The sequence below is a fragment of the Budorcas taxicolor genome, chromosome 8 (genome assembly GCF_023091745.1).
Source record: "Budorcas taxicolor isolate Tak-1 chromosome 8, Takin1.1, whole genome shotgun sequence".
NCBI lineage: Eukaryota > Metazoa > Chordata > Mammalia > Artiodactyla > Bovidae > Budorcas > Budorcas taxicolor.
In genome coordinates this window covers 64,827,449-64,854,641 of record NC_068917.1, presented here as the reverse complement: position 1 = coordinate 64,854,641, position 27,193 = coordinate 64,827,449, and the positions used below count along the sequence as shown (strand labels likewise).

General features: G+C 50.2%; 1 protein-coding gene across 1 annotated transcript in view; it reads left to right on the top strand.

Moving 5' to 3' along the window:
• Positions 1 to 27,193, top strand: part of SHB (SH2 domain containing adaptor protein B) — a 134,151-nt gene that overhangs the window by 64,057 nt on the left and 42,901 nt on the right. Inside the window, 1 exon segment of the mRNA XM_052645214.1 lies at positions 23,300 to 23,515. Coding sequence (XP_052501174.1) covers positions 23,300 to 23,515 — 216 coding nt within the window.

The following is a 27,193-nucleotide window of genomic DNA, read 5'->3' as shown; positions in this document are numbered from 1 at the left end:
AGGGGGCAAGAGAAGCCATTCTGGTCCAGAGTACCTTGCACATTAGAGGGGTGTGATGAGGGCAGCCTGCAGTGACTCTGGAGGACAAACCATGCTGGAGTCCCCAGATGACAGGCTAGCCCCATGTTGCAGACAGCATCCTGCTTGCCTCAGAGCAGGTCCACCAGGGCAGGAGCGTGCAGGAGACAGGAAGGCTCCATGGAACGCCCACCCACGCTCTCTGCCCCCAGGTATGCCCTCTGGAGGCCAAAAGGCCCCTCAACTCTGCTGATCTCTGGAACATGAAGAGTGTCAGTCCAACACCCTGCCCGCCACCCTGGGTCAAGATGAGGGGCAGGCCGCCCTGAAGATGTGAGTTCAGGGCCTTCCAACGTCAGTTTGTGTCATAGTCAACATGGGAAGCCAGGGGAGGTGGGTGTTGCAAATGCAGATTCCCCGGCCTTGCACCAATATACGCTCTCTCTGGGACCCAGGGATCTGCCTTTTAATAGCTGGCTCCATGACTCTGGGACAGATGGTCCCATGGTTTGAGAGGCTTCACTTTAACCTGAAGTCTGTCTCAATTCCTGGCATTCTGGTCTGGTCTGCCAGCAGCATTGTGCGCCTTGACTTCTTGCCTCCTCTTTCTGCCTCTGCTGCAGGGGCATGGACATCCATTCTGGCATCTTACTGACATCCCCACCCCTCCTTGCAAGTCCTGAGCACTGGGAGCTGCAGAGAGGAGCAGAAACCCCTCCTCTGGGAGTTGTCAGTGGCAGGGGAACAGCCTTGCAGACTCATCCTGTTAGTTGCACAGAGCTGTGACCTTATGGCTAGAAATCTGTGAGTGACTGGATTAGACAGGGCCAGAGTAGAGGGTATTTTGTGGTTTGGTGGGGGATTGTGAGCTGAAGGACTCTGGAGCTCATTCCAGCTCCACAGCCTCCTGGTTTAAGCATGGGCAAGGCACTGCCCCTGTGGGCCTCAGTTTTCCCATCTCTAAAGTCAAAGCTCTGACCTGGTCATGAGGAGATTCAAGTGCTAATCTCCATTGGTGGTGGCAGTAGCAGCAATAAGACACAGTGGAATCCCACAGAGCCCTCTGGCCCCGGCACTTGACCCCCCGCACAGATGCCCTCCCAGGCACTGCAGGCAGGGCTGCAGCCTTTGTTCTCTGTCACCAGTCACCACCAGACCTCCGCACGGCCTGTTTCACCCTGCAAACCAGAGCTCAAGCCACACCAGAGATCCTGGGGGCTGTCTTTCCAGAGAGGCCTGCTTCCAAATGGAGCAGATTTCACCATGCCTACTTTAAAAAAAAAATCTTTTAAAATATGCATTTTAAAAGGTTGTCATTTTGTACGTACATCATCCCGTAAAGTGGAGGAGTGTTTGAGCTCCTGGGTCCCACGTGTCCCCAGGGCACACATCAGGGGAGCTCTCAGGGAGAGGAGGGACCTGTCGAGGATCAAGTGAGGGGCCACAGGCCAGCCTGCCCGCTCACCCTTCCCAGATCCCTCCTTCTTGCTGTCCCCAGATGATTTTCCTGGACATGGCCCGATGATGTTACTCCCCTGTTAAAACACTTTGACCGAGCCCCACAGACCTAGGCTTTCCAGGTCTTCCTCAAGCCATGCCTTCCTCTGCACCCAGCCCCTCCCAGGGACCCCAGACTCCAAGCAACACCTGTGCTCTCCTGCATCAGTTCTCACCTTAATCTCCTTCTCCCAGGAGCCACCCCTGGCTCCCTGCCGCCCCGCCCCCACCCCACCCCCTCCCAGCCAGGACTCACACAGTGCTTCTACTCCCTCTTTCCTGTTCTTGCTCTGGGTCTCAACTGAGCCCTTCTTTCCTCCAGCAGCCTGGACCAGGCCTGAGTCGTCCCCCAGAGTCTAGCATGGGGCCCTGCACTCGGGAAGAGCTTGTCGAAATGGGACGAAAACAGGCCTTTCCTCTGCACGCGTCTGAGGCTTGCCTTTGAAGTTGGTGTGATGGCCGCAAACGTAATCATCAGTTGGGTTCTTAGAGCTCCTGTTTGTCCCTGAAAAATGAACATTTGCAGAGAAATAATGATTTTGAGGCTGTCGGAGCACACATTCTCCTGAATATGAAAACAGGCGATGCAGAAAACAGTTGGCCTTACTCCGGGGGAGATATCACGGGTCTCCAGAGTGTCTGCGGCTCAGGGAAGTTTACAGTTTATGGAGCCATTTGTGGTCTGGAGGTCCAGGCTGGTGGGGTAACAGTCTGGTCTGACCTTGGCCCTTGTGCCTCCTCGTCCCTCCGAGCAGCCAGCTGCTGGTCACTAGTGCCTTGAAACCATAGTGGTGAGATCTCAGAGCAAGAGGAACACTAAATCCCCTTTACATGTTTCCCTTTACAAGAAGGCAGGTGAGCGGGGCATCACTTTACAAGGGAAAAAAGCTCTGCCCCAGCGAAATGTGGCAAGATGGCTTCCCTGTCTACTAACCCTGTTGGTTTTGTTATGGTGCATGGATACCAGGCGGAAACCATCCTGAGGGGTTGTGGGCCTTAGAGGGGCCAAAGGAGGGTGGCATCAGACATTGCCCTCTGGGCCTCTAGGGTCAGCCATAAAAAGATGGCTGTGGCGGGGGGTGGGGGTGGGCTGGCAGGACTTCAGGAGCATTTCATCCTTGCACCAGTCATTTTGCAGCACTGACATAAATGAGACCCTGCGAGGCACCGACGTGTCTTGGACCTCACTTCATTGGGTGGCAGTCCTCGCCAAGATGGCACAATATCTCGGGTTCCAAGGGAAAGAGGCAGGAAAGGCTTCCCAAGAGGTGAAGCTTGACCCAAGTCTTGACAGATGAGCCAGCTGGGGGGAGAGGACCCACCAGTGGTTTCATGGGTGCTTAGCTGGGCCCTGAGGAAGCTCAGAGGTGGGTGCTATGTGGGGGAGGGGGAGAGACAGCCTGTGCCACCATGGGAGTGAAGAGAGCAGTCCCGAGTGGCTGGTGTGGCTGCAGCTTCAAGGCTCGTGGAGAGCATGTGGGAAGATGGGCAGCTGGCGGGTGCTTGATGGCCAGGCCCCAGGAGGCTTTCTGAGCCCCTGAAAGGAGTTTGGGCTTTACCTCAGTGACTGTTGGGAGTTACTGAACTGTAACCCACCCTTTATCCACTTCCCACCCATCAGCTTATCTTTCCCCTGTATCAGTTGAGCACCTACTGGGACCAGGTGGTCAGTGGGCCCCTTGGGGCACACAGATTGAGCCCATTGAGCCTCTGCTCTAAAACTGAGGTCAAGTTGGAAAACTAAGTCTAGGATAAGAAGTTGGGGACACAGAGTCCTGTGGCAGTTAAAACCAGCACTGGAAGAAATGTCTTGAGGCCTTGCATTGATTGACTGACGCGTGAATAGGCTGAGTCATCAGTGCTAGAGTAGGCAACAGAGGGGCAGAATGCCTCCCCGAGGTATCCAAGGGCAGCACTTGAAGAAGATGAGCTCAGCTTGGTCTGGAAGGCCTCGGGGAGCTGAAAGGAGAGGTGATTATTGGTGGGGGGCATGGGGTAGGGAGCAGGCCTGACACAAAGTGCATATGCTAACTGTGATTCTGGACGTGCCCAGCATTCAGAAGATGGGGAGCCAGCTGGTGTTTGTAGAAATGAATGTTTCAGACTCTCACCTAAGTGTTAGCTGACCTGCCGTATGTTTTTTAAAGAACTGCTGCACTATTAAATTCCTTAAAGCAGGTTTCTGCCATCTTGGCACCTATGCACGTAATCACACAGCCAGGCCACGGGGCCTGGGTTAGGGACTCTCCATGCAGAGTTAGCCTGCGAGGCTATTCTTCCAACGTGTTCCTTCTCCCTCCTTAGCAGACTTCCGCTGGGAGCCCCAGCTGAGCCCAAAGGCTGTCAATGCAGACAAGAACCTAGGAAGCTCTTCTAGGGCATGAGAGTAGAGGTGAGCTTCAGATTCCCCTGAAAACTGAGCCAGCCAATCAAGCCTGTGGACAGGTGGCCCACCCTGCGTCTGCTCCCACCTGTGGACCATGGCTGGCTGCAGGCACACAGAATGGCTGCGGTCATTCCAGCTCAGGCATTTTTCAAAACAGCGATGTCAGGTTGCCCACCACATAGAATAATCTCCATAAAGTACCCGGCACATCTTGTTTCAAACAGTGGGAGCTTTCTGGTGAACCCTGCAAGAGGAATTAGTTGCAAATTAAACCCCCAGGAAACAGAATGATTTGACCTATTGTATAGACTTGTTGGACACGAGCCAGTTGGATGTTGAGAAAACGTCTGTCTGGGATGATGATTTGGCTCTTAGAGTAATTGGTCTTGAGCTGTTCCTTCTGGCAGATGTAAGGGAGTGCCATGGAGGGTCCTATGGCAGCGACCTTCCTTATAGAGCAGATGAGAAAAATTCAAGCACCCGTTTCTCTGTTCCCCCTTCCTTGCCACCACCCCCCCCCCCGCAATGTCACTCCCACTATTAATGTCCCCAACCTTGTCAGTGAGGAAAGCAGGCCAGGAGGAGGGAATCTTCCTCTGACTGAGGATGAATGAGATTTTCATGAACTTGGGTGACAGAACATGGACTTAGGTAACTGAAGGCACCTCAGCAGGATCCCCAAGGCCTGCTGAGGCCGATCCTCAGGCTCAGAACACACCATGACCACTGCCTTCAGGGGAGCGTTTTTACAAACCGGCTGAAGGATGCAGTGGCCAGCCCACTGAGTTGACAGGAAGACTGAACTGCAGAGCCTGTTCAGAGTCAGTGGTGGGCAGATGGTTGAGGTACCGGGCTCAGAGGCCAACAGGTTTAAACGCCAGAGGAGAGCTTGCCCTGAAAGGGTTGAGAAGTGCCTCGGGAGCATGGACATCCCTGGCGAGGCACGGCCTCTTTGTCTCACCAGGATGGATGAGCGTGGAGCCCTAGCGGTCATGTGGCCGGTGCTTCTGTTGGCGGGATGTGAGAGAAATCTGAAGTGCAAGCGTGTAACGTGACAGCTGCCACTCCCACCCCTCCCAACTCCTTCCCCTCTCGCCGCCCCCCACCCCCATTTCCGAGCCAGGGAGGAAGCTTGTCTGGCAGCACCAACTCAGCTGTCATACCACATCAGATTTTGTAGGTTCCTAGCCAGTGGAAAAGCGCCAAACGTGAGCAGATGATGTACTTAATGAAACATTCAGGAAGAAAGCATCGGTTCCAGTTACTGGGGCCTTTCTCTGTAACATCAAGGCACTCCTTTCCCCAGAGTGTTTCTGAATTGTTCGGTGATAGGTGCCAGGCCAAAATATGTGTCATGTTTCGAACCCTGGAATCAGATAATGTCATTTCAGAATCTTGCCACACATGGTAGGGGTCTTCCTTTGGGGGATAAAAATGGAAAATATTGAATAGTGAGGTAGAAGTTGATTCTGTTTGTTCAGCACCAGTGAGAGGCCTGGCACATGGCTGAAATTACAAAAGAAAAATGAAATGGGACATCATCTTGTGGATGTAAACTGATGGAATGGCGAGTCATTTATACCAGATGTCAGGCAGAAACAAGGCTGTGTACGTGTGCACACATCTGTATATGCTGCTCTAATCTGTAACGTCTGCGTAGAGTTTTATGGTTTATAAGGCTGTCTTTATATCCTTTGTCTGGTTTTATTTTGTAGCAGCTCGTGGAATTGATATTAATATTTCCCGTGCTCCACAACAGAGCATGCCGAGGCTCTACTGGGGCAAGTTGAGCCCAAAAGGCTGTGAGCTGATAAATGGCAGAACCAGGTCTTGAACCTAAGACTGCTGAGTCTGGTTCCAAAATGGTACAACTGGTCGGTCTCATGAAGTTTAGTACCTGCATTATTGGGCTTCCTCGGTGGCTCAGACAGTAAAGAATCTGCCTGAAATGTAGGAGATGAAAGTTCGAGCCCTGGGTCAGGAAGATCCCCTGGAGAAGGGAATGGCAACCCATTCCAGTATTCTTTCTGGGAAAATCCCATGGACAGAGAAGGCTGGCGAGCTACAGTCTATGGGATCACAAAGGGTCGGACACTACTGAGCATGCGTGCACCACACACCTGCATTATTGGGGGAAGTGGAAGGCTAATCATTTGCATTGATTCCAGGAGTGTCGAGGTTTGAAGCACACTAGAAGACAGGGAAGGCAGAAGACAATACTGTTTTCATGCGCAGTACTCTTCCCTTGTAACTCATTGGGTTGAGTGACATCTTCTGGCTCTTGAGGAGCTGGAGGCTCAGAGAGGTTGGAAGACTCACCAGGGCACACAGCTTGGAAGTGGCCTGAATATAAGAGTCACATCCAGATCCCATAGACGCTTTCTATTCTCTGTGATACTGGGTTGCTATTATACAACCATATGTAAGTATAAAATGTGGAAAGGAAGGAACAGTATGGAAAGGGGTGATTTAGTAAACAAATGAACAAGCGAGGCCAGTCAGCACCTAGTGTTGAGTCACTTTACAGATGTGGAAGCTGCAAGGAGCCCAGGGTCTAACTGGCCATGAGCTCTGCCAGGCTTTTGACCTTCAGCCCAAGTTCTGCCTCTTGCCCACCGGCTTATCTGAGTTTTCTGCGAGTCTTTGAGCCAACAGATAGGAATGCTCTCGAGCTGATCTCCGTCCTCTATTGCCAGCTTCATAGTTGGAAGAGAACTTTAAATTCCAGATGGTGGCAACCCCTCCCTACCAAGTGAGACTGCAATCTCGGGCTCATTTCAGAAATTCCATATTTCTCAACGGTGAGTCTGTGTTAGTCCGCCAGTTATTTTTAGGTGGGAACTTTATATTTTCTCTTTCGTACCACTTTGGCTTCCCTGCCTAACAGGGGTTATATTTTCTGTCTAGCAATAACGTTGGAGCTACCTTATTTTTAACTTGGTTCATTTTTCTTCCTGTAATTTCTTTTTTCTTCGAATTTATTACACACTCAAATAGGCTTTCTTTCTGACTCCACCCCCCAACTCCAGCTCTCATTTACTGGGTCCTAAGACTTAATCCAAAGGCAAGTGCTAAGCCTTATTTTGTTCCAGGAAAAAGGAAGAAGAGTCTTCAGCAAGCCTAGAATATCTCTTGTCACATGGGCTGCTGCCTGTCATTTTATTGAGAGTCTCTTCACCTATCACTCACCCCGTGTGCCCTTGATAGGAAATACTCTGGACCTCTGCACTCCACCCCCACCCCACCTCTGCAGAGAAAACCTACTGGCCAGAGTGGCGTGGGGGACTGCCAGACTGCTAGAGGGCCTCGCATGTGAGCACATGACTGTGCATGTGTGTGTACATGTATGTGTATGCGTGGATATTTGTACATGTAAGTACACACACAGTGCTCCCCAGACCCTGTCTCCATCTCTGGCACCTGTAGCATTTGATTCTGGCTCATGGGCACCCCGCAGATGACACTTGCAGTAGGACCCATGGTTGATACAATATGTTGTCATTGTTTAGTTCATGCCCCCCTGCATGCAGTGGCAAGGCAGCAGTGAGAACGCAATCTAACACTTGAGGAAATGACACCGCTGGGCTGACTAGCCCAGCCTCCTGGCACAGGATAAGGTGAGGTGGGGCAGACCTGAGGCTCTGCTCACCTCTTAGCCTCCTCAGAAGGCTTCGATGGCTCCCTGTTGCCTCTCCTCTTCGCCTGGGTGGTACTCAAGCAGGTGACACACAGAACCCCAGAGAAGACTGTATTTTAGGTTGTGAGCTTCTTTAGGACAAGGACCGGGCTTGACTGATCAGTATTTCTGTATAAACCAATGATACAGGGGCTCTGTAGGGAGAGCGAGCAAGTGAAAGAATGAACCAGTGAAGCAGGTTGTTGTGTCCAGACCTTCACCCTCGCCCACTTGCCGTGTGGATTTATGGTGTCAGGATCTCACTCCCCTTCCCGAAGCACCTTTCTTGTGTTGGAGGAGCCAGAATCCTGTGTCACTCCTCTGGATAAGAACTTGTCAGGCTGCTTGTAATCCCTTCTGATACCTTTGGCAAGGAGCCATCTTTCAGAAGGCACCCTCTTTTTGCAGCTGGGCGTCGAGGTCTAGACCTGCTTCCCTGAGTATCTGTTCCCCCAAAAAGGGCAGCCTGCTTGCTATCACACATCCCAGGTTGATTTTGGTCCAACACTTGCCGAGCAGTGTTGGTTGAAGGGAATTATCACCTTGACTCATCACTTGGAAGAAAAGATAACAAGCCCCTAAGAGGGTGGGGGCCCTTTGCAGTGAAACCACGGGTCCCAAATAGTGATCAGGCCTGCCCTTGTAGCTGTGTTTTAGGAAAGCTTTCATTGTTTGTGGTTGCCGAGACTGTAACCTCAGTTCTTTAATGTGTCTTTAAACATGGAGTGGCTCCCCAGATGACCAGGGCATAGCTGGGAGCTGTGTTATAATTAAAATGTACATCTCCGTGTTAGAAACCAAAACATGATCTCCTCTAAACTCTTATTTCCTAAACTTCAAATGTGTAAACATGACACGAACTGGTAATTGTTTAAAAACAGTTACAGAAGCAAAAGCTGTTGATTGGAAGCCTGTTCCACGGGAATGTTAAGTAGGAGATGCAGGAATTCTGCAAACGTGGTGCTTCCGGGAAACAGCAGGGAGCGAGAAGGACAGCGTTCATGGACTCTGATGAAGGCACATGTGACAAGTCCCAGTCCCGCCCCTGACCTCACTCACCTGTTCTTCCTGTTGCAGTCTCAGTTTCCCCATCTGTCCTGCAATTACTATAAAGCTGCTGGCACCAGGCCTGGTTCAAAGTAGACCCTCAGCAAGTGCTGTCACGAACAATAATAATAAAGTGCCACGTTTGCACGTGAAATTTCCTTTAAAAAGATTTTTTTAACGATTCTATTAAAGAAACCATGTGCTCTGGTAGGAAAAACATATAGAAAATAAAAAATGAACTGTCTCTTCAGAGACAAGAATTGTCAATAATTTGTTTTGTATTCCTTTAGCCCTTTTCCCACTGGCTTACAAAAATACACATCTCTACATAGTACCAGCAATTCTTTTCCTACACAAATGCTATCCTACTAGACATCGTTTTGCATCACAGATCTTGTCCAAGGTCATTAGTCTGAACCTTTTAGACTGGTTAGAACCTTTTGACTGGTTCTATAATGTGACTGTAACACAACGTATTCAGTTGTTCCCCTATTTATATACTTTTAACTCGTGTCAAGTATTTTGTTCTTACATTCTGCAGCAAACAGCCATGTGCATTTATTTCTGCTTGTGGGTATTTCTGTAGAATTGATTTTCAGAAGTGTAACTGGAGGCCTAAGGGTATTTAATTTTTGTCACATTCACCAATTTTACCTCTGGAAAGGTCATTTCCAGTTTATACTCCCTCCATCAGTCTATGAGTCTAGTTCCCTTACTAAGGTAAACAGATGTTTTAAAAATATTTTTCACTCTGCTAAATTCTGAATTTGCAAAAGACTGCATGTTGTTCTTTCCACCAGTATTTACAGAGGGTCTGTAGAACCTCCTTCTGTGTTAAAGGACCCTCAGAGGCTGTGTCAGGATGGGTTGGACTTGAACTCGGCCCTCAGAAGCTGGAATGGGAGTGAGGGCTGAGTATGCAGATGGCTAGAACTGTGGTAGGGTCTCAGGGTCCCAGGGCTGAGGGACCCTCACCAATAACATTGTGGGCGTGATGAGCACCTCCCTAGCTCCTTGAAGGGAAGTGCTAGGGACAGTAAGGGTTCTCTAACACGCAGTGAGTGTTTGATATGTGGGGTCCCAACCCAAACAGAAACTAGGAACTGGGGCTTGGGGCCTCCAGAGGGGAGCTGGTTGGGAAAGGCCACCAGCAGTGAGAAGGCTGTCTCCGCTCAGCATCACAGAGCGCCTCTGTTCTCGCGTTCCAGGTGTTGATGGCAACTTTCACACAGTATGCAGTCTCTTCAGGACACCTTTTTAGGGCCCCAGGAGGGGCTGTTTATGCGTTTCCCAGTATGAAAGCATTCATTATCCAGATGTTTCCTTCCAAAAATTCTTGAGATGGTCGTATGGATGGCGTAATCTGTGATAGCTCTCAACAGGAAAGAGCCGCTTGAAGGCAGTTCTCAACAGTGGTAGCTTTCGGGTTCCTAATTCTGGTGTGTAGCACCTCACACACTCTTTCCCCTTCCCTACTCCTCTTTCAAACAAAACAAAAACACTTCATTGGGGTTTTCTTTGTGCCATGAAGTACAAGATGAAATTGTAAAGTCGGAAAGACGAGTACAGTAGGAATCCTGTAGATTTCTCACTCTGACTTTGGCAAATCACTTTGATTCTGTGTTTCCTGTTTGCCCTGTTAAATGCGGATGCTGGCTCTGACCATTAAAATCTGTCTATAGTCAGAAGGTCATAAGAACCAAATAGCACAAAGGGCTTTGTGGATCAGAAAGTTCTATATGGAACGAGGGAATCTTGCTGTTGGTCTTTTTTGTTAAGTTTGGGTTGGCTCTTGGCAGGTGGTCATTCCTGGGCCAAGTAGGGATCTCTGCTGAGATCACCAGTCTTGTGATGGCTTTGCTACTGTGAGGTCTCCTGAGGGTGGAATTTCGTGGCACTGCATCTTCCTCTTAGGAAGCTGATGCTTGGCTGCAGCCCTTGTTCTTCAGGGTCAGGAAAAGTGCAAGTCCCCTCTGCATTGTGATAAGGACCTGGCTGTCTGTTTTGATACACAGTCTTTGCAGGATCTGTTTGAGAAAAGGAGCAGACAAGCAGCCCACACTAGGACCACATGGTAGACATGTGAGAAAGGACTCTTCATAGAGGTGTAAGTTAGGGTTCTCCAGAGAAGCAGGCCAATAGGAGAGGTTTATTACAAGGAGCTGGTTCATGTGATTATAGAGGCTGGCAAGTCCCCAGGTGAGTGAGCAAGCTGAAGACCCCGTAGCGCCAGTGGTTTAGTTCCAGTCCAGGTCTGAAGGCCTGAGAAGCAGGAGAGCTGATGGTGTAGTTCCTGAGTCTTAAAAGCCAACAGACTCGAGACCCAGGCAGAACCAGTATTTCAGTTATGAGTCTGAATGCAGAAAAAAAGTTGATGTCTCAGTACAAATTCTTTCAGGCAGGAAGAATTATCTTTATCATTGGAGGGTTGGGTTTTTTTTTTTTTTTGGATCATTAACTGATTAGACAAGGCCCACTATGTTGGGGAGAGCAATCTGCTTTACTTAGAGATTTAAATGTTAATCTCATTCAAAAAGACCTTTCCCAGAATAACCAGAATAATGTTTGACCAGGTATCTGGGTACCCTGTGGCCCACTCAAATGGACACCTAAAATTAATCACAGGCAGGAAAATACAATTTTGTGTTGGTAGAGCTTCTGACTGCAGAGGATTCTAACTGCATATTGGGCTTGAATTTGGGAGGGTTTGCTGGAGAGTGGTTAGGATGCCGAGGTCAGGGAACCTGCCCACTGTAGGATGGGTGCTCTTGTGTATGTCCCCTCTTCCTTCACGTGCTGGAGCCGCAGCGGTGGAGCAAGAAGCCTGTGTGAGCATCCAGTCTTCATAGAGTCAGACTGAGGACTCTGGAGCCAGAAAGGTCTCCAAGACCATCTCCTTTACTGGCTTCTGCCTTGCCTGCAAGAAATCTTAGACCCCAGTGGATGAGGCAGCGGACCTAGGTCACAAAGCCAGTGAGCAGAGGGCCAGGCTGGTCCCAGGCCAGCAGCCTCATCATCACCATCCAGAAGGCTGAGGTTGTCTACAAGTCCCCAGGGACATTAGTTCCTCTCTTGAAGCAGTTCCAAAAGCAAGGAAGGCTGGGGCAGAGAGCGTGCCAGATCTCAGCAAGTTGCTTCCGGCCAGACAGCTGTGCTGGGCATGGGACACAACGCCAGCAACACCCCCCAGCATGAGCCATGACCAGCCCCAGGACTGCCGCCTCCACCAGATGGGTGCGTGTGGGGTTTGACCAATTTGGCTGCAAACCTGACACGTGGCAAGGGGGGCTGTTAGATACAGATGGAGTGAAGGGTCATGCTTGGTAGGGGGCCCTGGTTCTGCCCTGGGAGGCTGGCACCCTGCAACCGTTGCCAGTTTGTAACCACTTGCTTAGATCCAGCCAGCCTGGGACCAGCCACATGCATTGGCCACCCCTCTAAAGCTCTAGAATGTGTTTATTAATACCTCCTCAATGGCCAGCTCTCTTCCTCCTGATATCACCCTTTGCTTTCCTAACAATTCTTCTAGGGACCTGTATGTTGACCTGTCAGATAAAACCCAGGATGACTTGAGTTACCCTGACTAAAGAGCAAAGTGGTAACCAGAAGGAGGAAGTAACTTGCCTGGCATCACTCAGCATGGTGAAGCCAGGAGCAAGTTAGCCGGAGCTAGGACTCGCCTCTTCCAGTGCTTGCTTTCTTCCCCTGCAGACCCAAACATGTTTGTATTATTTTGTACCTGGTGGAGGGGAGGGAGTACCAACTAGTGTTGGAAAGGTGGCATAGACAGCTGCATAGTTAAAAGCATGAGCTTTGGAGCCAGGCTGCCTCTATCAACTGGCTTGCTGTGTGACCAAATTTAAAGTAGTAATACCGCCATCACCCCTGTACAGAAGTGTGAGAATTAAATGAGAACCTGGAGGCACTGGACTTAGCACAGACCCTGGTACATCACACACACTAAGCACTCTTAAAGTATACTACTGAGAGCTGAGTCTCCCAGACCTTGGCTGAACCACACAGCCTATCTGAGTTGCAGATTTCACATCAGTGAGGTAGGGAGGGGGCTTGGGTGTGGTCATGGTTCCTCCAAGGCTCACTCTGGGAGGTTCCCTGAGAAAGGGTAAATGATGGTGCTTGGTGAGGGGTGTAGCCCAGCTGGTCTGGCATGAAAGCCTGTCCCCCGTGGCTTTATCTCATTAGACTGTGGCCTGAGGCCTCTCTAGAAGCTGAGACCACCGTCATGCCCAGCAGACTGGAAGATCTCTCGCCAGAGGGGCTGGCAAGCCCTCTCTTTAAGTACAGGCCGTCAGTACTCAAAAGACACACGGCTGGATCATGACTGAATCACGGCTGGCTAACGTCTGAGGCCCCTGGCAGTCCCCGGGGGTCCCCAGCCTCTGTCCACAGCACAGGGATCAGCAGACGCCCGCCCCCTCAAGGTTGACCTGAAGGTGCTTGTACCACCCCGACCTCTGCCTGTTAGCCCAGTGGAAATGCTTGCTTTTCCCCTTTTGGGAACTGTTCACTGGAGTGTGTTTTTCCTTCTGGAGCCCTGGGCATCCTCCACTTTTTGAATGGGTAGAGCCCTAATTGTTCGGAGGGGCAGACCTTCAGGTCATCAGCAGCTGATCACCACGCCCTGGTGTTTCCTGCCAGCTTCTATAAAGGCTTTTTTTTTTCTCCCCTGAAAGCGCAAACCTGATGAAGACTGCTGGCCACATTTTCCAGTTTCCTACCCCTCCTCCTGGCATTCGGGGCCCTCCATAGCCCAGCCCCAGTTTCCTTTTCTAGCCACGCCCCACATCCTTTCCTCGGGAGCCCTGGGCTCAGACAGCTCACAGTCTCTGATTCTGCCTCACAATCTCTCCATCTCTGCTCCATCCATGACTTGGCCTGTGTTCACCCTGCCCCCGTTGCCCTTTCTCCTGAGGCCTTGTCTTCGCCCGTCCGAATCTTTCTCCTTTTCTTTAGCACACTCGTCCCTGAGGGGCTTCCCCTGTGGTTCAGTGGTAGAGAATCCACCTGCAGTGTAGGACCCATAGGAGATGCGGTTTCGATCCCTGGGTTGGGAAGATCCCCGAGGAGGAGGGCATGGCAACCCACTCCAGTATTCTTGCCTAGGGAATCCCACGGACAGAGGAGCCTGGTGGGCTCTAGTCCATAGGGTCACAAAGAGTCAGACACGACTGAGTACTCACACGTGCATTCTACCCTGGGTTCCCCATTCAATGTCTGTGATGCCAGGGAGGTCCCTTGGCTTCTGTGGCCCTTGAGGGGCCTCTTTGCACTAGGACTTGGGCTCCTCTTAAGTGCCACCTCCTCCCTAAGGATTCTTGAAATCCCTGGGACTGCCTTTGCTTTCTGCCTCCATGGACTGCTAGCGTCTGTACCACTTTAGAACTGGGCTGGCCCCTGTTGAGGCTCTGAGGCTGCCAGTCGCCCATGTCTCTCTGTCTCATGGGGATGAGGAAGGACATGCAGCCAGCACCAAGGACTGTGCCTGGCACGAGCAGGCGTTCTGTAACTTGCCATGGTTTTCCACTCAGTGCTTATGGTTGCTGGTGTCCCAGTTCTCCTGCTGAGCCATGGGTTCTTTGGGGTTGAGGGGCCTTGTCTCATACCATGCGAGTGCTCAGCACTGGCCTGGGGTCCACCTTGGCACCCAGTGAGGACTCGATGATGGGTCTGAAGAAGAAAAGCAGACAGGCTCCCTGCTTGCCTCTGAATGTGGATCTTCCGCCGACATGGAGGCAAGAGAGCTGTCTCCTGAGGAGGCTGCTGCTCAATACGGGGCCTCGTTCACGTACTGCATTGAGCCCCGGAGCAGCCGGGACCCCGGAGTGGCCAGTTCACCTCAGTGAGTCTCCACAGGGGATGGCGATACAGCTCAAAGAGGTCTCTGCACGCGAAGGCAGTCACCGGAAGAGTGCAGAGTGACGGGCAGGGCTGAGGGGCCAGCCGTAATTGCGGGCAGCTCCCAAGAGCCCTGCAAAGAGGCCTGCATGGCCTTTTAAATTGTGAGCAAAGCACAATCGGTGTCGCCAGGTGTGCAAGCCTGTCTCCCTCCAGGGACCCCAGAACAGGGCCCTTTAGGGGAGACACCCATCCCTGTACAGATGACCAGGGGAAGGGAGCAGACCCAGCTCCCTGACTCAGAGCAGAGCTTTCCCCTCAAGCTTGGGCTGAGCGTCCAAGAGCGGGCAGTGCAGGTTCCGCCAGGCAGTGACAGGCCCACACTGCTCCCGCTGCTGTGACCATTGTTCTTTTTCCACACCTCTGCTCCACAGAGCTCACCCTTTTTCTGGGGTATTTCTGTGCATGCCTGGAAAAGAGATGGTAAGGGAACACCAATTAGTCAGTCGCCTGGCTTTTCCACAGCTCCGGAAACCAGACTCGATGGAGGAGGGGGCGGGGCCTCTGGCTGTGTTGGGTTGGGTTTGCGTCCAGGATCCGTCTCCCAGCTGCCCTGCCCTTGCTGCCTGGTGGCGTCCACCCCGAGGACCCCTGCTGCCCCATGCTGTCACTTCGGTCTCCAGGGGACCCCTGAATTCAGGCCCAGCCCTGAAGACCCCTGGTTAGAAGGAGGGTCTTTCTCTAGCAGATGTTTTAACAGTTTAGATGAGGAGAGCATCCCCTTCCTTCCCTTTGATGTGGTGCCCGGAACTTGGCTGGGTTTGGGCTGTGTGTCTAATTGGGAACAGCCGCCCGCCCCTCCTGTTGAACGCCTCACTCAGGCTGTGGTGCTGGGTGTGACTTTTAACACCTCAGACCTGACCGAGGTAGTTGCCCCTTCCTTCAGAAGATTACAGCCAAGACAGTCTGATAAAAGAGGTGTGAGGAAGCATCTGAAAGGCAGGAAGAAGAGCCTGGTCTAGGAATTGGAGGACCTAGAGCTTCATGCCTTCCCAGGCCTCAGGTTCCCCATCTATAAACTGTGGTCATTAGAGAAGGAGAAATAGCGTATGACATCCCTTATATGGGGAATCTAAAAAGAAATGATACAAAAAGAACTTATTTACGAAACAGACTCAGACTTGGAGAATGAACTTGTGGTTGTTGGTAAGGGAAGGATGGGAGGAAGGGATAGTTAGGGAGTTTAGAATGGACATTTACACACTGCTATATTTAAAATGGATAACCACCAAGGACCTACTATATAGCACAGGGAATTCTGCTCAATGTTATGTGGCAGCCTGAATGGGTGAGGAGTTTGGGTGTGAAAGAGTACATGCATATATATTGCCAAGTCCTTTTGCTGTCCACCTGAAACTATCACAACATTGTTAGTTGGCTATACTCCAATATAAAATAAAAAGATGTTTTAAAATGTAGTCATTAGACTCCTGGGCACAGAGCCTTTCCCTGTGTGTTTTGTGTTCTGGGCAAGAGTGGATCTGAGAGCAAAGCTCCCATGTGGAAACAATAGATTGCCAAAGCAGCAGCTAAAATCAGAAGCTGTGGATCCAGAAAGGAAAGGTTCATAGATAGGTGATGAAACCCTTCCATTTCCAATGCAGGGTTGCTTGTTAGAGTTTGTAAGCAGGACTTCTGTGGCTCTGGGGGATGAAGGGTGATCTCAGAGAAGGAGGGGTCTTGGCATGGTATTCCAGAGATGCCCCGGTAGTGGTAACTGAAATGAAATCAATATTCCCAGAGCACCTTCTGTGGACCAGGCACTGTCCTAAACACTGAAGGTGCATGGATTCGTTTAATCCTTATAACATCCTGGATACTATTGCCCCCCACTCAGAGATGAGGAAACTGGGGCAGCCTGCTCTGGGTCCCCCACTGGGGTCAGAACTTGAGCCCCAGCAGTCTGGGGGGATCCGTGGTTTCAGCCAGCACACCTGTCCACTATCTGGAGCCTGGACTTTGTCTCCCAGGTGGCTGGTGTGGGGCAGCCCCGGGCAGTGGCAGTTGCACTGTCCTAATTATACAGCCCTAGACCATGGAGGCCTGCAGGTCAGGCATGCCCACCATTGTCTGAATAGAGGTTTCTTGGGCTGAGAGATGATGGTGGGGCCTGGGAATGGAGGCCTCCTTGGCCACATATTTCTATTGAGCTCTGCTACCCTATGATTTGGGATCTGGTGTGGATACTCAGACAAACCAGCTGGCAAAATCAGAGATGAGGGGCCTGCAGGCCAGCATCTGTCATTTCCAGCTCAGCTTCTGCACGTCTGTGCCGGCCTCTCCCCATCCATCTCTACCTGCCCAGAGGTTCTAGGGCACCTCTCCTCAGACAGTCCTGGGGGTGCCGTCCTACAGCATTCAAGGCCACCCAGAACCACTTCCACCTGCCTCCGCTTGCTCTCCACCTGAGCCCCTGGATGGCCTGCCTTCCCCATGTTCACCTCGTGATTCCAGCTGCTGTGCCCCTGCTTCTGTCCTTCCTTCATCAAACACCCATTTTCCCTGTGACACCACCATGCATGCCCTCATGTCTAAATTCATTAAGGCCTTCCCAGATTTCCCCCAACTAAGTTGTAGGGTCACATCTGCCCCCTGTTGAGGACACTAAGCCGCCTGTGTCTGTGTTGGGGGCTCTGACCCTCTGTCCCCTAGGACCAAGTCCTGAAGACCAGGACTGTTCTGCTTCATCTCAATCTGCTCACGTGCTGGGCATTCAGTAGATGGCTGACTGGGTGTGAGGACAGGGGGATACCCATGCTCCTGGAGAAGGCTGGGTACACCAGCGATGTGCGCTGATTTTTTTAGACTGTTCCCGAAAGGTGAAGTCAAGCCCTGCCCTTTTGTATCTGTTCCTGAAAGGAAGGTCAAGAGATAAAGAAATGTTTGTTTGGTTTTTTCCCTTCTAGTCTTTTTCATTAGATGTATATCCACCTGCTTTCAAAATACAGATTTGAGGCTGTGCGTAATACAAAGAAATGTATATAATGAGGCTGCTATAATAGATATCAAGATACACATACTAGAAGGAAGGGCAGGTGAACCCGAGTCTACCCATGTCTAAGCTAATCGAGCCATTGCGGTTAAGCATCAGAATTAACTCTGACAGACAGACAAAGGAAATAAAATAAAAACACACAAACAAAAAGCTGTGAAGGGGAGGCACAGAATTGGTGAGCACCAGAGCAAAGTGTAACTTGTTGCCCGTGGACTTGGGGAACTCAGAACTCTCAGAGCCAGTTAGGAGGCCCCTGGTTTGCACCGAGCTCTGTCCTGGGCTCCTCACTCAGATGAACCCCCGGCCCTCCTTGCCTCTCAGGGCTACAGTCCTTAGTCAGCACACCAGCCTCACCCTCTGGACTCTATGCCCTTGGTGAATGTGCTCAGGGTGGCTTCCTCAACAGTCTCTGATTCTAAAAGAAAGTGCTCTTGGTGTGTGTGCTTCCTCCATGTGTAGTGCGCTTGAAAACCTTTCTACTCCAGAGGTCAACAGAAATCCCTGCCCTGTCAATTTAATGTTTCTGCTCCCTGCCTAAGAGGCATAAAATCACAGCCTGCCACCCAATATGAAAGGTCATTTTTCATGAGTTTATAGATGGTGATGTCCATATAACTCATGACTTCAAACATATGGTTACAGCTCCCTATTAGATCAGTCTCTGGACCGTCATGGATCAGTCAGAGTTATAAGGAGGATGGACCTGGTCATTAGGCAGGGGACAGTGATGGGCTGGCATGGTGCAACAGCACTTGATTTCCTGGGACTCTTGGAAAGAGGAAAGGAGATGTTTCCTAAATAGGAGCAGAGATGCTCCCTAAATGGGTGTTTTCTCAGGCAAAAGCAGCTGCTTCCGAAACACACAGCTCCTATAAACCCAACCTGCTTAAAATCACATTTACTTTCATGTGAGATTCTCTTAATTACATTTTCTCTTTACTAGCATCCTTATTCATTATTTAAAACTTTCAAAAATTATTATGCAATAATTCCTCCCTCTAAACACAGTAACTGTTTACCTTCCCATATCAGATTTTCCACCCTTTATTCATGTGTATCAGTTCTTACAACATAGCTGTCATCAGAGTTTAGATATTATGGGCAAAATGTGTGATGACAGTATCCAGCAATTCCTAAACAAGGAGTAAAATTCCTTTGGGGCTTTGTTCACATTGCCCAGGACTTGTTTAGAAAGCCCACAAGATAGGGTCTGCTCAACACATAAACAGTCTTATATTTCACTTTTTAACTTAGCATAATTTCATGCACGATTTTCCTTGTAGCTACATAATCTTCAGATTTATCATTTTAATGGCTGCTTAATATTCCATCCAGTTAGCGTGCCATAATTTACTTAACTGCTCCCTATTGTTGGAGCCTTAATGAAAATTTGAATTCACCATGTAATACAGGGGGAAGCTCGTTTTAATGATTACCATTCTAACATCCTCTGCCCTGACTGCATGCCATTACTAACTCAGCTTTGGTAAGGCGCAGATGCTTTCAGAACAATAAATCCTGTCTGAGAGGTGTATGCATGAGTCCCTCTGATTTAATAGCTAACCTGTTCCCTGCACATGTTTTCCTTTTAGGCTGGTGTTTATGCAGAATATCTATCTCTTCTGAATATTGTGTAACACTAGACTATATTCATTTTTCATGTTGTTCCAGGTACCTTAACCCTGCAGTCAGAGACTTTCATAAATTAACTGGAATTTGGGGTAAAGAGGAGTTTCTGGCTGTCAGTTGTTGTTCATTTATCCCACCCATGTTCATGGAATATCTGTTTGCAGCTGCACTCTAAGATAGAAAATGAGCAAGGATGTTCATGATAACTGGCAGCCCACAGAGCATCCTTGAGTTGCTCTGAAGCCCAGGATTAAATGGCGAATTTTCATGCGAAGTTCTTTGGATACTATAGAGCACATATTACTGGTTGTCAGTCCTCCTTGTGAAAGAAGACAAAGTGGAAGGTGGTTTTCCTAGGTCAGTGCCTGTCAGCTGCGTTCCCAATGTCCCAAGCCCTTGGAATTCTCCAAAAACAGGAGGTAAAACTGCAGTCTTTAGAACCAGGACGGCAGTGATGCGGTTGATGACAACCCCACAAAACACTGCTCAAATAGCTTGATAGATTTCCTAATTTACGGAGTTGTCTCCAGTACTTTCCAGTTGGTTTTTGCCTGGAAGTGGCCAAGTCCTTCCTCTTATAACTCTTCTCTTCTCCTCTTGTGTACTAAGTCACTCAGTCATATCCGACTCTTTGTGACCCCATGGACCATAGCCCTCCAGGCTCCTCTGTCCGTGGGATTCTCCCAGCAAGAATACTGGAGTGAGTTGCCATTCCCTTCTCCAGGGGATCTTCCCAATCCAGGGACAAACCCGGATCTCATGTTTCCTGCATTGGCAGGGGAGTTCTTTACCTTTAGCGCCACCTGGGAAACCTCTTCCTCTCTTAATCCCCCATAAAAATGAAAGCATCATCCGCAAAACTAATAAATCATCCCACTTTACTCAGGGGACCCAATAAAGCCATGTGTTGCCAAAGTGTGGGACATCTCAGGAAACATGATCTTAGGTAGCCACATAGTGAGGTTTTCACTCTTCACTTTCTTTCTTTCTGAAAAGAGAAAGTTATTCTTATTTGCCAAAGATGCTAATTGGTTTGCTGCTTGCACCCTCCCATCAGCTCTCCAGTGCTTGCTGTTCACCTTTTCAGCAGAGAGAAAGCAAGCCTTGGGCTTTGGGAGATGTACCTACCTAGCTGGTTTTGTTCTTGTTTGTTCTTTTTATGTTTAGCATCTGTTTTTCGGTAAAAGGTAATGGTTTATGGGGTGGTAATTAAAAGTTTCCTTTTTAAGTGGATTTATTTACTCTAAAAAATGAGGCAACATCAAGAAAAAGTGGTAAATAATAACCCAGGTGGTACTAGAAAACGGCAAAATCATGAAGTTGGGGTGTAACTCAGTGAACTTTGGGAGATACCACCTGGTGTTGATGTTGTTCAGTTGCTCAGTCATGTCCAACTCTGCAACCCCATGGACTGCAGCACACCAGGCTTCTCTGTCCTTCACCATCTCCCAGAGCTTGCTCAAACTTAGGACCATTGAGTCGGTGATGCCATCCAACCATCTCATCCTCTATTGCCCCCTTCTCCTCCTGCCTTCAATCTTTCCCAGCATCAGGGTCTTTTCCAATGAGTCAGCTCTTCCCATCAGGTGGCCAAAGTATTGGAGCTTCAGCCTCAACATCAGTCCTTCCAATGAATATTCAGGATTGATTTCCTTTAGGATTGAGTGGTTTGATCTCCTTGCAGTCCAAGGGACTCTCAAGAGTTTTCTCCAACACCACAGTTCAAAAGCACCAATTCTCCAGTGCTCAGCCTTCTTTATGAGTATGAAGAGGCCAAAAGATGTGACACTGAAAGATATCACCATAGTGCTGTTTAATTTAAAACACCAAGGGTCACTGCCCAGCATCAGTTAGTTTCTGTTGCATCAGGTGCTATGCATAGGGTGGAGTTTTTGTCGGCCCTGTGAGCTGGTATTGGATCATGAAGCCTAGTCTAAAGACTGCTGTTCCTAGGAAGGGCTGACATCATCTCTGTGTTTTGTCAACTGCTCTTCAAGACGTCTGACTCCCATGGGTTCCTATTGTATCTCTGTGGTGCTGGAATTCTGATTTGGAGAACACCTCATAACTCCATTTGAACGGCTCACTCTCAAAACCCTCACCACTTCTGTGTCAAGCCCCATTTCCCTTCTTCCCACCTCCTTGGACCTGGTGCTCCAGCAGAAGTAGGCAGTAAATAAACATTTGCATGTATGCTAAGTCACTTTAGTCATGTCTGACTCTTAGCAACCCCACGGACTGTAGCCCATCAGGCTCCTCTGTCATGGGATTCTTCAGGCAAAAATACTGCAGCGAGTTGCCATGCCCCGCTCCAGGGGATCTCCCTGACCCAGGGATTGAACCGCCATCTCTCATAGTCTCCTACATTGGCAGGCGGGTTCTTTACCACTAGTGCCCCCTGGGAAGCCCCAAACATACATATAATGGACTATTATTCAGCCTTAAAAGGAAATGGACTTCTGACACATGCTACAATGTGTCATTGTGGTAAGTGAAATAAGACTGTCAAAGAAGACCAAGTGTCCCCAGCCAAGTACCTTATATGACTCCACTGTATGAGGTACCTAGGTAGTCAGATTCACAGACTGAAAGGGGAATGGTGGTTGCCAGGGGCTGGAGGAGGGGAAATGGAGGGGTTAGTGGGGGACAGTTTCAGTTTAGGGTGATGAGAAAGTTCTGGAGATGGATGGTGGTGATAGCTGCATGACAGTGTGAACATACTTCTTGTCACTGACTTGCACGCTAAAGAATGGTTAAATGGCAAATGCTATATATATATCTCTTACAAATAAAACAAGAAAGTGGGCCGTGAACACCTTTTCTCCAGCTGTACTGCCTTGGCTTGCCCTGGTCCTACCACAGGGAATCCTGTCCCTCGTCCTATCCCTCCCCTTGTCAGAGCTGTCAGTTCAAATATCATCTCTCCTCCTGCCTCATCCCTCACGGGCCCTGCAGGAGACCCCTTCCTGAAAAGAGTATTATGCTAATTTAGGTTGCTGAGAGCAGCCTCAGCAACCCTGCCTGTCCCCCTGCACACAGCGGGTGTTTATGATCAAAGCCAGAAAAATGCCCCCTTTTCTGATGAGGAAGAGCCTGAGTATAGTGTCTTGGTATTTGTCATTCAGCCGCCACTGTATTCTCAGGAATGAGCAGTCGCTGACAGGATCGTGCCCTGTGTGGGGCCTCATCTCGATGGGCGGCCGCTGCTCAGCCCACACTGGAGCCGGGCCCTGGCATCCTCTCCAGAAGACTGAGAGCTTTCCTTCCTTATTCAGAAGTGAAACTGGACCTCTGCTCTCCAGTGTCTTGGCTGTATTCAGCGTGTTAGGAGACAGGCAGGCCCTGAGGGAAGTAGAAATGCAAGGAAAGGGTCACTCGTGGGGCTTTGTAGGGGAGAAATCAGTGACCCTGGGTTCTCTGGAGGTGGTTCTTGGCTTCTTAGGTCTGTAAAATGAATATATGAGCTGTGTGGAAACTTGAGGGTCGTTTGACCCAGTCTCCTCATCTTACCTCTGGTAGTTCAGCTGGTGAAGAATCCGCCTATGCAATGCAGGAGACCCTGGTTCAGTTCCTAGGTCGGGAACATCCCCTGGAGAAGGAAAATGCTACCCACTTCACGATTCTGGCCTGGAGAATCCTATGAACTGTATAGTCCATGGGGTTTCAAAAAGTCAGACATGACAGAGCGACTTTCACTTTCATTTTCCTCATCTTATAGATGGAGAATTAAAAGTCCAGAGACCAGGGAGCTGCCCTAGTGGGAAGACCACCCGCCCCCCATCTGTAAGCTGGGGGTTGCTGAGAGCTCTGTGTGTCCTGGGCTGGTGTTGGAACACACCCAGGACATCACACTCGTGTCTGGACTCTGCCCTTGAAGATAGCGGATGGTGACAGGGAGTGTTCTGGTTCTGTTGTTTGGTCCAGAACTTGATATCTTTGTGAGGAAGCCTTGAGCCATGGACACTGCCCTCGAGGGGAGGGCAGCAGTTAAACGCAACGAGGGGTCTGTTCTGTGCAGTCCCCATCTCCCTGGCTGGCGGCTCTGAATTCCCATGGGTATCATCCGGCAGGTCCCAGGTGAGGAGGCATGTGCTGTGCGTACATACATCTCTGCTTCCTTCGTTTTCGACTGCAGAATTTCAGAGGCAGGAGAGCGTCCGGTCGCAGCACAAAGGCATCCAGTTATACGACACCCCTTATGAACCCGAGGGCCAAAGCGTGGACTCAGACTCAGAGAGCACGATCAGCCCCCGGCTGCGGGAGAGCAAGCTGCCCCAGGATGACGACAGGCCCGCCGACGAGTACGATCAGCCATGGGAGTGGAACCGGGTCACTATCCCCGCTCTGGCAGGTAAGGAGCCAGCGGCCCCACTCAGAGGCGGCTGCTCACCTGCATGGCACTCGCCTGTGTAAAGGAAGTAAGTGCACGGGTCCCTGCCTGCTCAGGTAAGCCACAGGGTTTCTAGTGCAGATGAGCCCTTCAAAGATGAGGAAGATCCTGGAGGCCAGGATCTAGACAGCCCAGATGATCTCATTGTCTGACTCTGTCTTGGTCCTGTTGGTAATGCTCAAGTTCACTGAAGCCAAGATTTTGGAAGGAAATTTTAAAAACTAGAAGAAAATCAGTCTGCAGAGTGGCTCCTATCGGGCCTTGCGGATCCCAGTGACTCCATCCTGTCATGCAGCTACGACGGCCTGCATGCATCCAGGGCCACTGCATTTCCTGTCCCAGCTTCATTCAGCACAAGCCTGTTCACAGAGCACAGGCTGTGGGCACGTCCTGACCTCCGGGGCTGACCTCACCCGCCCCTGGCCCGGAGCCCCTTGAATGGCTCAGGTGCCTCTCTGCTTCCACAGCCTTCTGAAAAGCAGTGTGCCATATGTGTCCCCTGTCTTCAGCTATGTTCACACCCTTTGATCCTAATCTCAGTCCTTAGGATCTAAACTTATGATCGAAAGCACAGAAAAAGGCATGATGAGAGATGGGGAATGACCTGGATGTTTGGCATTGGCCATTGATTAAATGGAATATTGAGCAGCCACTAAAAAGTGACGTTGACAAAGAGTTTATTATGTATAGCAGCCTCGGGAAATGCTTATGTTTAATGTTAAGAGGGGAAAGTCAGATGCAAAAAAATTTCTATGCTTCTAAGAGTTTTGGCATATGAACAGAGAAACATGGGGTGACTAACTCTTATCACACTGAAGGTCATAAAGGAAGAGTTTTTATTTTTAACATTCATTTTGTTTAGAATCTCCCATTTTCAAGCACAATTAGACCGTTCCTCCCTTTCTGGAGCTCAGAAGTGAAGCCTCCGCCCTCCAGATGTGGCCCCAGAAATCAGGCTCCTCCGCCCTCCGTTCTATGCCCCAGAAATCAGAACTGAGCCAAAAGCTTCTTGGAGAAAGCACAATCAGTATCCAGGGCTTGTCTTGATTCCCTCAGTTGAGGTTCTGACTACTCTAGCATGTATGTCTCAGTTCCCTGGATGCAGCACTCTGTGCAGTCTCTGCCTTCTGCTAAGTGCCCTTCCTAGCTGTGTCCTGTCTGGGAAAGTCCTGCACTTCCTTTGCCACCACTGTGAGCCCTCCTGGCACATCCACACGTCCCACGGGCTTCCTTGCTGCCTCTCTAGGCCTGCAGAGCTTCCTGCTCATGGCCCTGGTGGGGCAGTTCTTTCACCATGTAGAGTCAGTGCTGTAGGTGCTGGGCCCTTCTGGCAGGCGGTGTGTGCCAGCCAAGAGCCGGGGCTAAGAGTAATTGGGTAACTGAGAGGTCCTTGGTCACCTCACATCTCCCCAGTGCATTTCACAGCCGTTCCTACCCTCGGTACAGTGAAAGCCAAGGACTGTCCCCTGGCATGGTTGATCCTGGGTGTGGGAGAAGCTAGAATGGGACCGATGCTGTTCCAGAGGTGGCTCTTCGCAAACACCAGTTTGATTAAAGGGCCAAACTTTTCGTGTGACAACTGTTCTAGATCCCAAGAGGCCATGGCAAGAGATGACACTACAGGTAGGTGTGGCATCTCACCCTCTCCTGGACTGACCACCTTGCAGGTCATGTTACCTTTGATGTTCTGGTCTAGTCTGATGCTTTACTGCTCGAAATGTGGTCCCTGGACCAGCAGCATCACATCACCTGGGAACTGGTGAGAAACGCAGAGTCTCGGGCCCCAGACCAGACCTGCAGAAAGTGAAAGTGTGAGTTGCTCAGTCATGTCTGACTCTTGGCAACCTCTTGGACTGTAGCTTGCCAGGCTCCTCTGTTCATGGGATTCTCCAGGAAAGAATACTGCAGCAGGTAGCCATTCGCTTCTCCAGGGGGCCCTCCCAACCCAGGGATCAAACCTGGGTCTCCTGCATTGGAGGCACATTCTTTACCATCTGAGTCATGAAGGAAGCCCCCAGACCTGCAGAGTCAATAAGTTTTAAAGACCCCCAGGGGGTTCTCAGGCTTGTGAAAATGAAAAGCACTTACCCCTCACGGCATCATCTCTTCAGAAGGCTCTCAGGCCAGAACTTGCCCAATTCTGCCCAAAGCTGGTTTTAGAACTACTATACATTTCACAAAGGATCACAAGGTCTCAGGTAGAACTGGTCCCCACATAAGTTTCTGAGCCACAGGTCTCCATTCTGGATTTGGTTTTCTGTTGCTGAGTTGCTGTCACATGTGTCATTGTAGGTCAACTTCTTAGGCTGCTGTTAGGAGGCAGACGCAGAATCCTGTCCCACTTGTGTCTCATCAAGTCACTTACCTCATCAACTATGTGTCCTGCTCTGGAGTGGATACTCATTATGAGTGTGTGCTAAGGCACTCAGTCGTGTCCAACTCTTTGCAATCCCATGGACTGTAGCCCACCAGGCTCCTCTGTCCATGGGATTCTCTAGGCAAGAATACTAGAGTGGGTTGCCATGCCCTGCTCCAGGGGATCTTCCCAACCCAGGGATCAAACCCAGTTCTCCTGCATTGCAGGTAGATTCTTTACTGCTGAGCCCCCAGGGAAGCCCTGGATACTGATTGTGCTTTCTCCAAGAAGCTTTTGGCTCAGTTCTGATTTCTGGGGCATATAAGGAAGTTGTTTCCCTTGGCTGGAGGGATGCTGTGAGCACCAGTCTTGAGTCTTTGACCAAATCCTCTCCCCACATCTGGACAGAAATTGTCAGGTGAGGAGCACCCTCCTGTTTCCTAGCCCAGAGTGCAGGTGGAGTGAGGTGGATGCACCACCTCTCAGGTAACCAGAATGAGTGGAAACAGCTCGTTTGGGTAGCTGAAGTGCTGCCAGAGCCCCGTTTGTAAACCAGGAAGGGTGGCTGCTCAGGAACAAAGGTGGCTCCCGCCTCCTGCCTGAACGAGTAGAGTGTGCAGCAGGCGCTTTAGCACGTCATTGGTGGTCAGGGAGCAAGGCAGTGCTGAGCTGGGCCTCGTCCTCGTTTTCACAACACCTGTTTGAAGTGCCCTGCCCAGTTCTCTGGGCCCTTGGATGCTGTGACGGGCCACGGGAGCCTGGGGACAGGATCTGCAGCTGGGCTAAAAATCCACTGGGCAAAACTGTCATCATCTCTTTCCACCCCTTATATTCTGATTCTGCCTATTTAGCTCGCATGAAGGAACCTGGGCAGTGTTTTCAGATTTCCAAAGGTGTATGGTGTGGGGACCCCCAAAGGGCAGAGGTGGACCTACCAAGGAGGAGCCATAGGGATATACGGTCCCGGTGAGTGGTACACCTGAAAGTGTATCATGAGCTTCCTGTCACTGAGATTGGCCAGCAGAAGCTTGAGTGAGGCAGCATTGGTATCAAGAGGGCTTTGCCCTGTAGCGGGAGGTTAGCCTGCCACTCCCCACTTCCAAGGCTCCTTCTATGCTTCATTTCATCAGGACCCCAGCATGCTGGCCGGAAGCTGGGGGAAGGGGAGCCCTCTGAACTATCTCTGTGATTCAGTCTATGAAGCAAAAGTGCTTTCTGCCCTTCACAGTGCTGTCCTGCACGGCATTCATGAAAGGAGGCTTTTGTAAGGGGTGGTTCAGCAT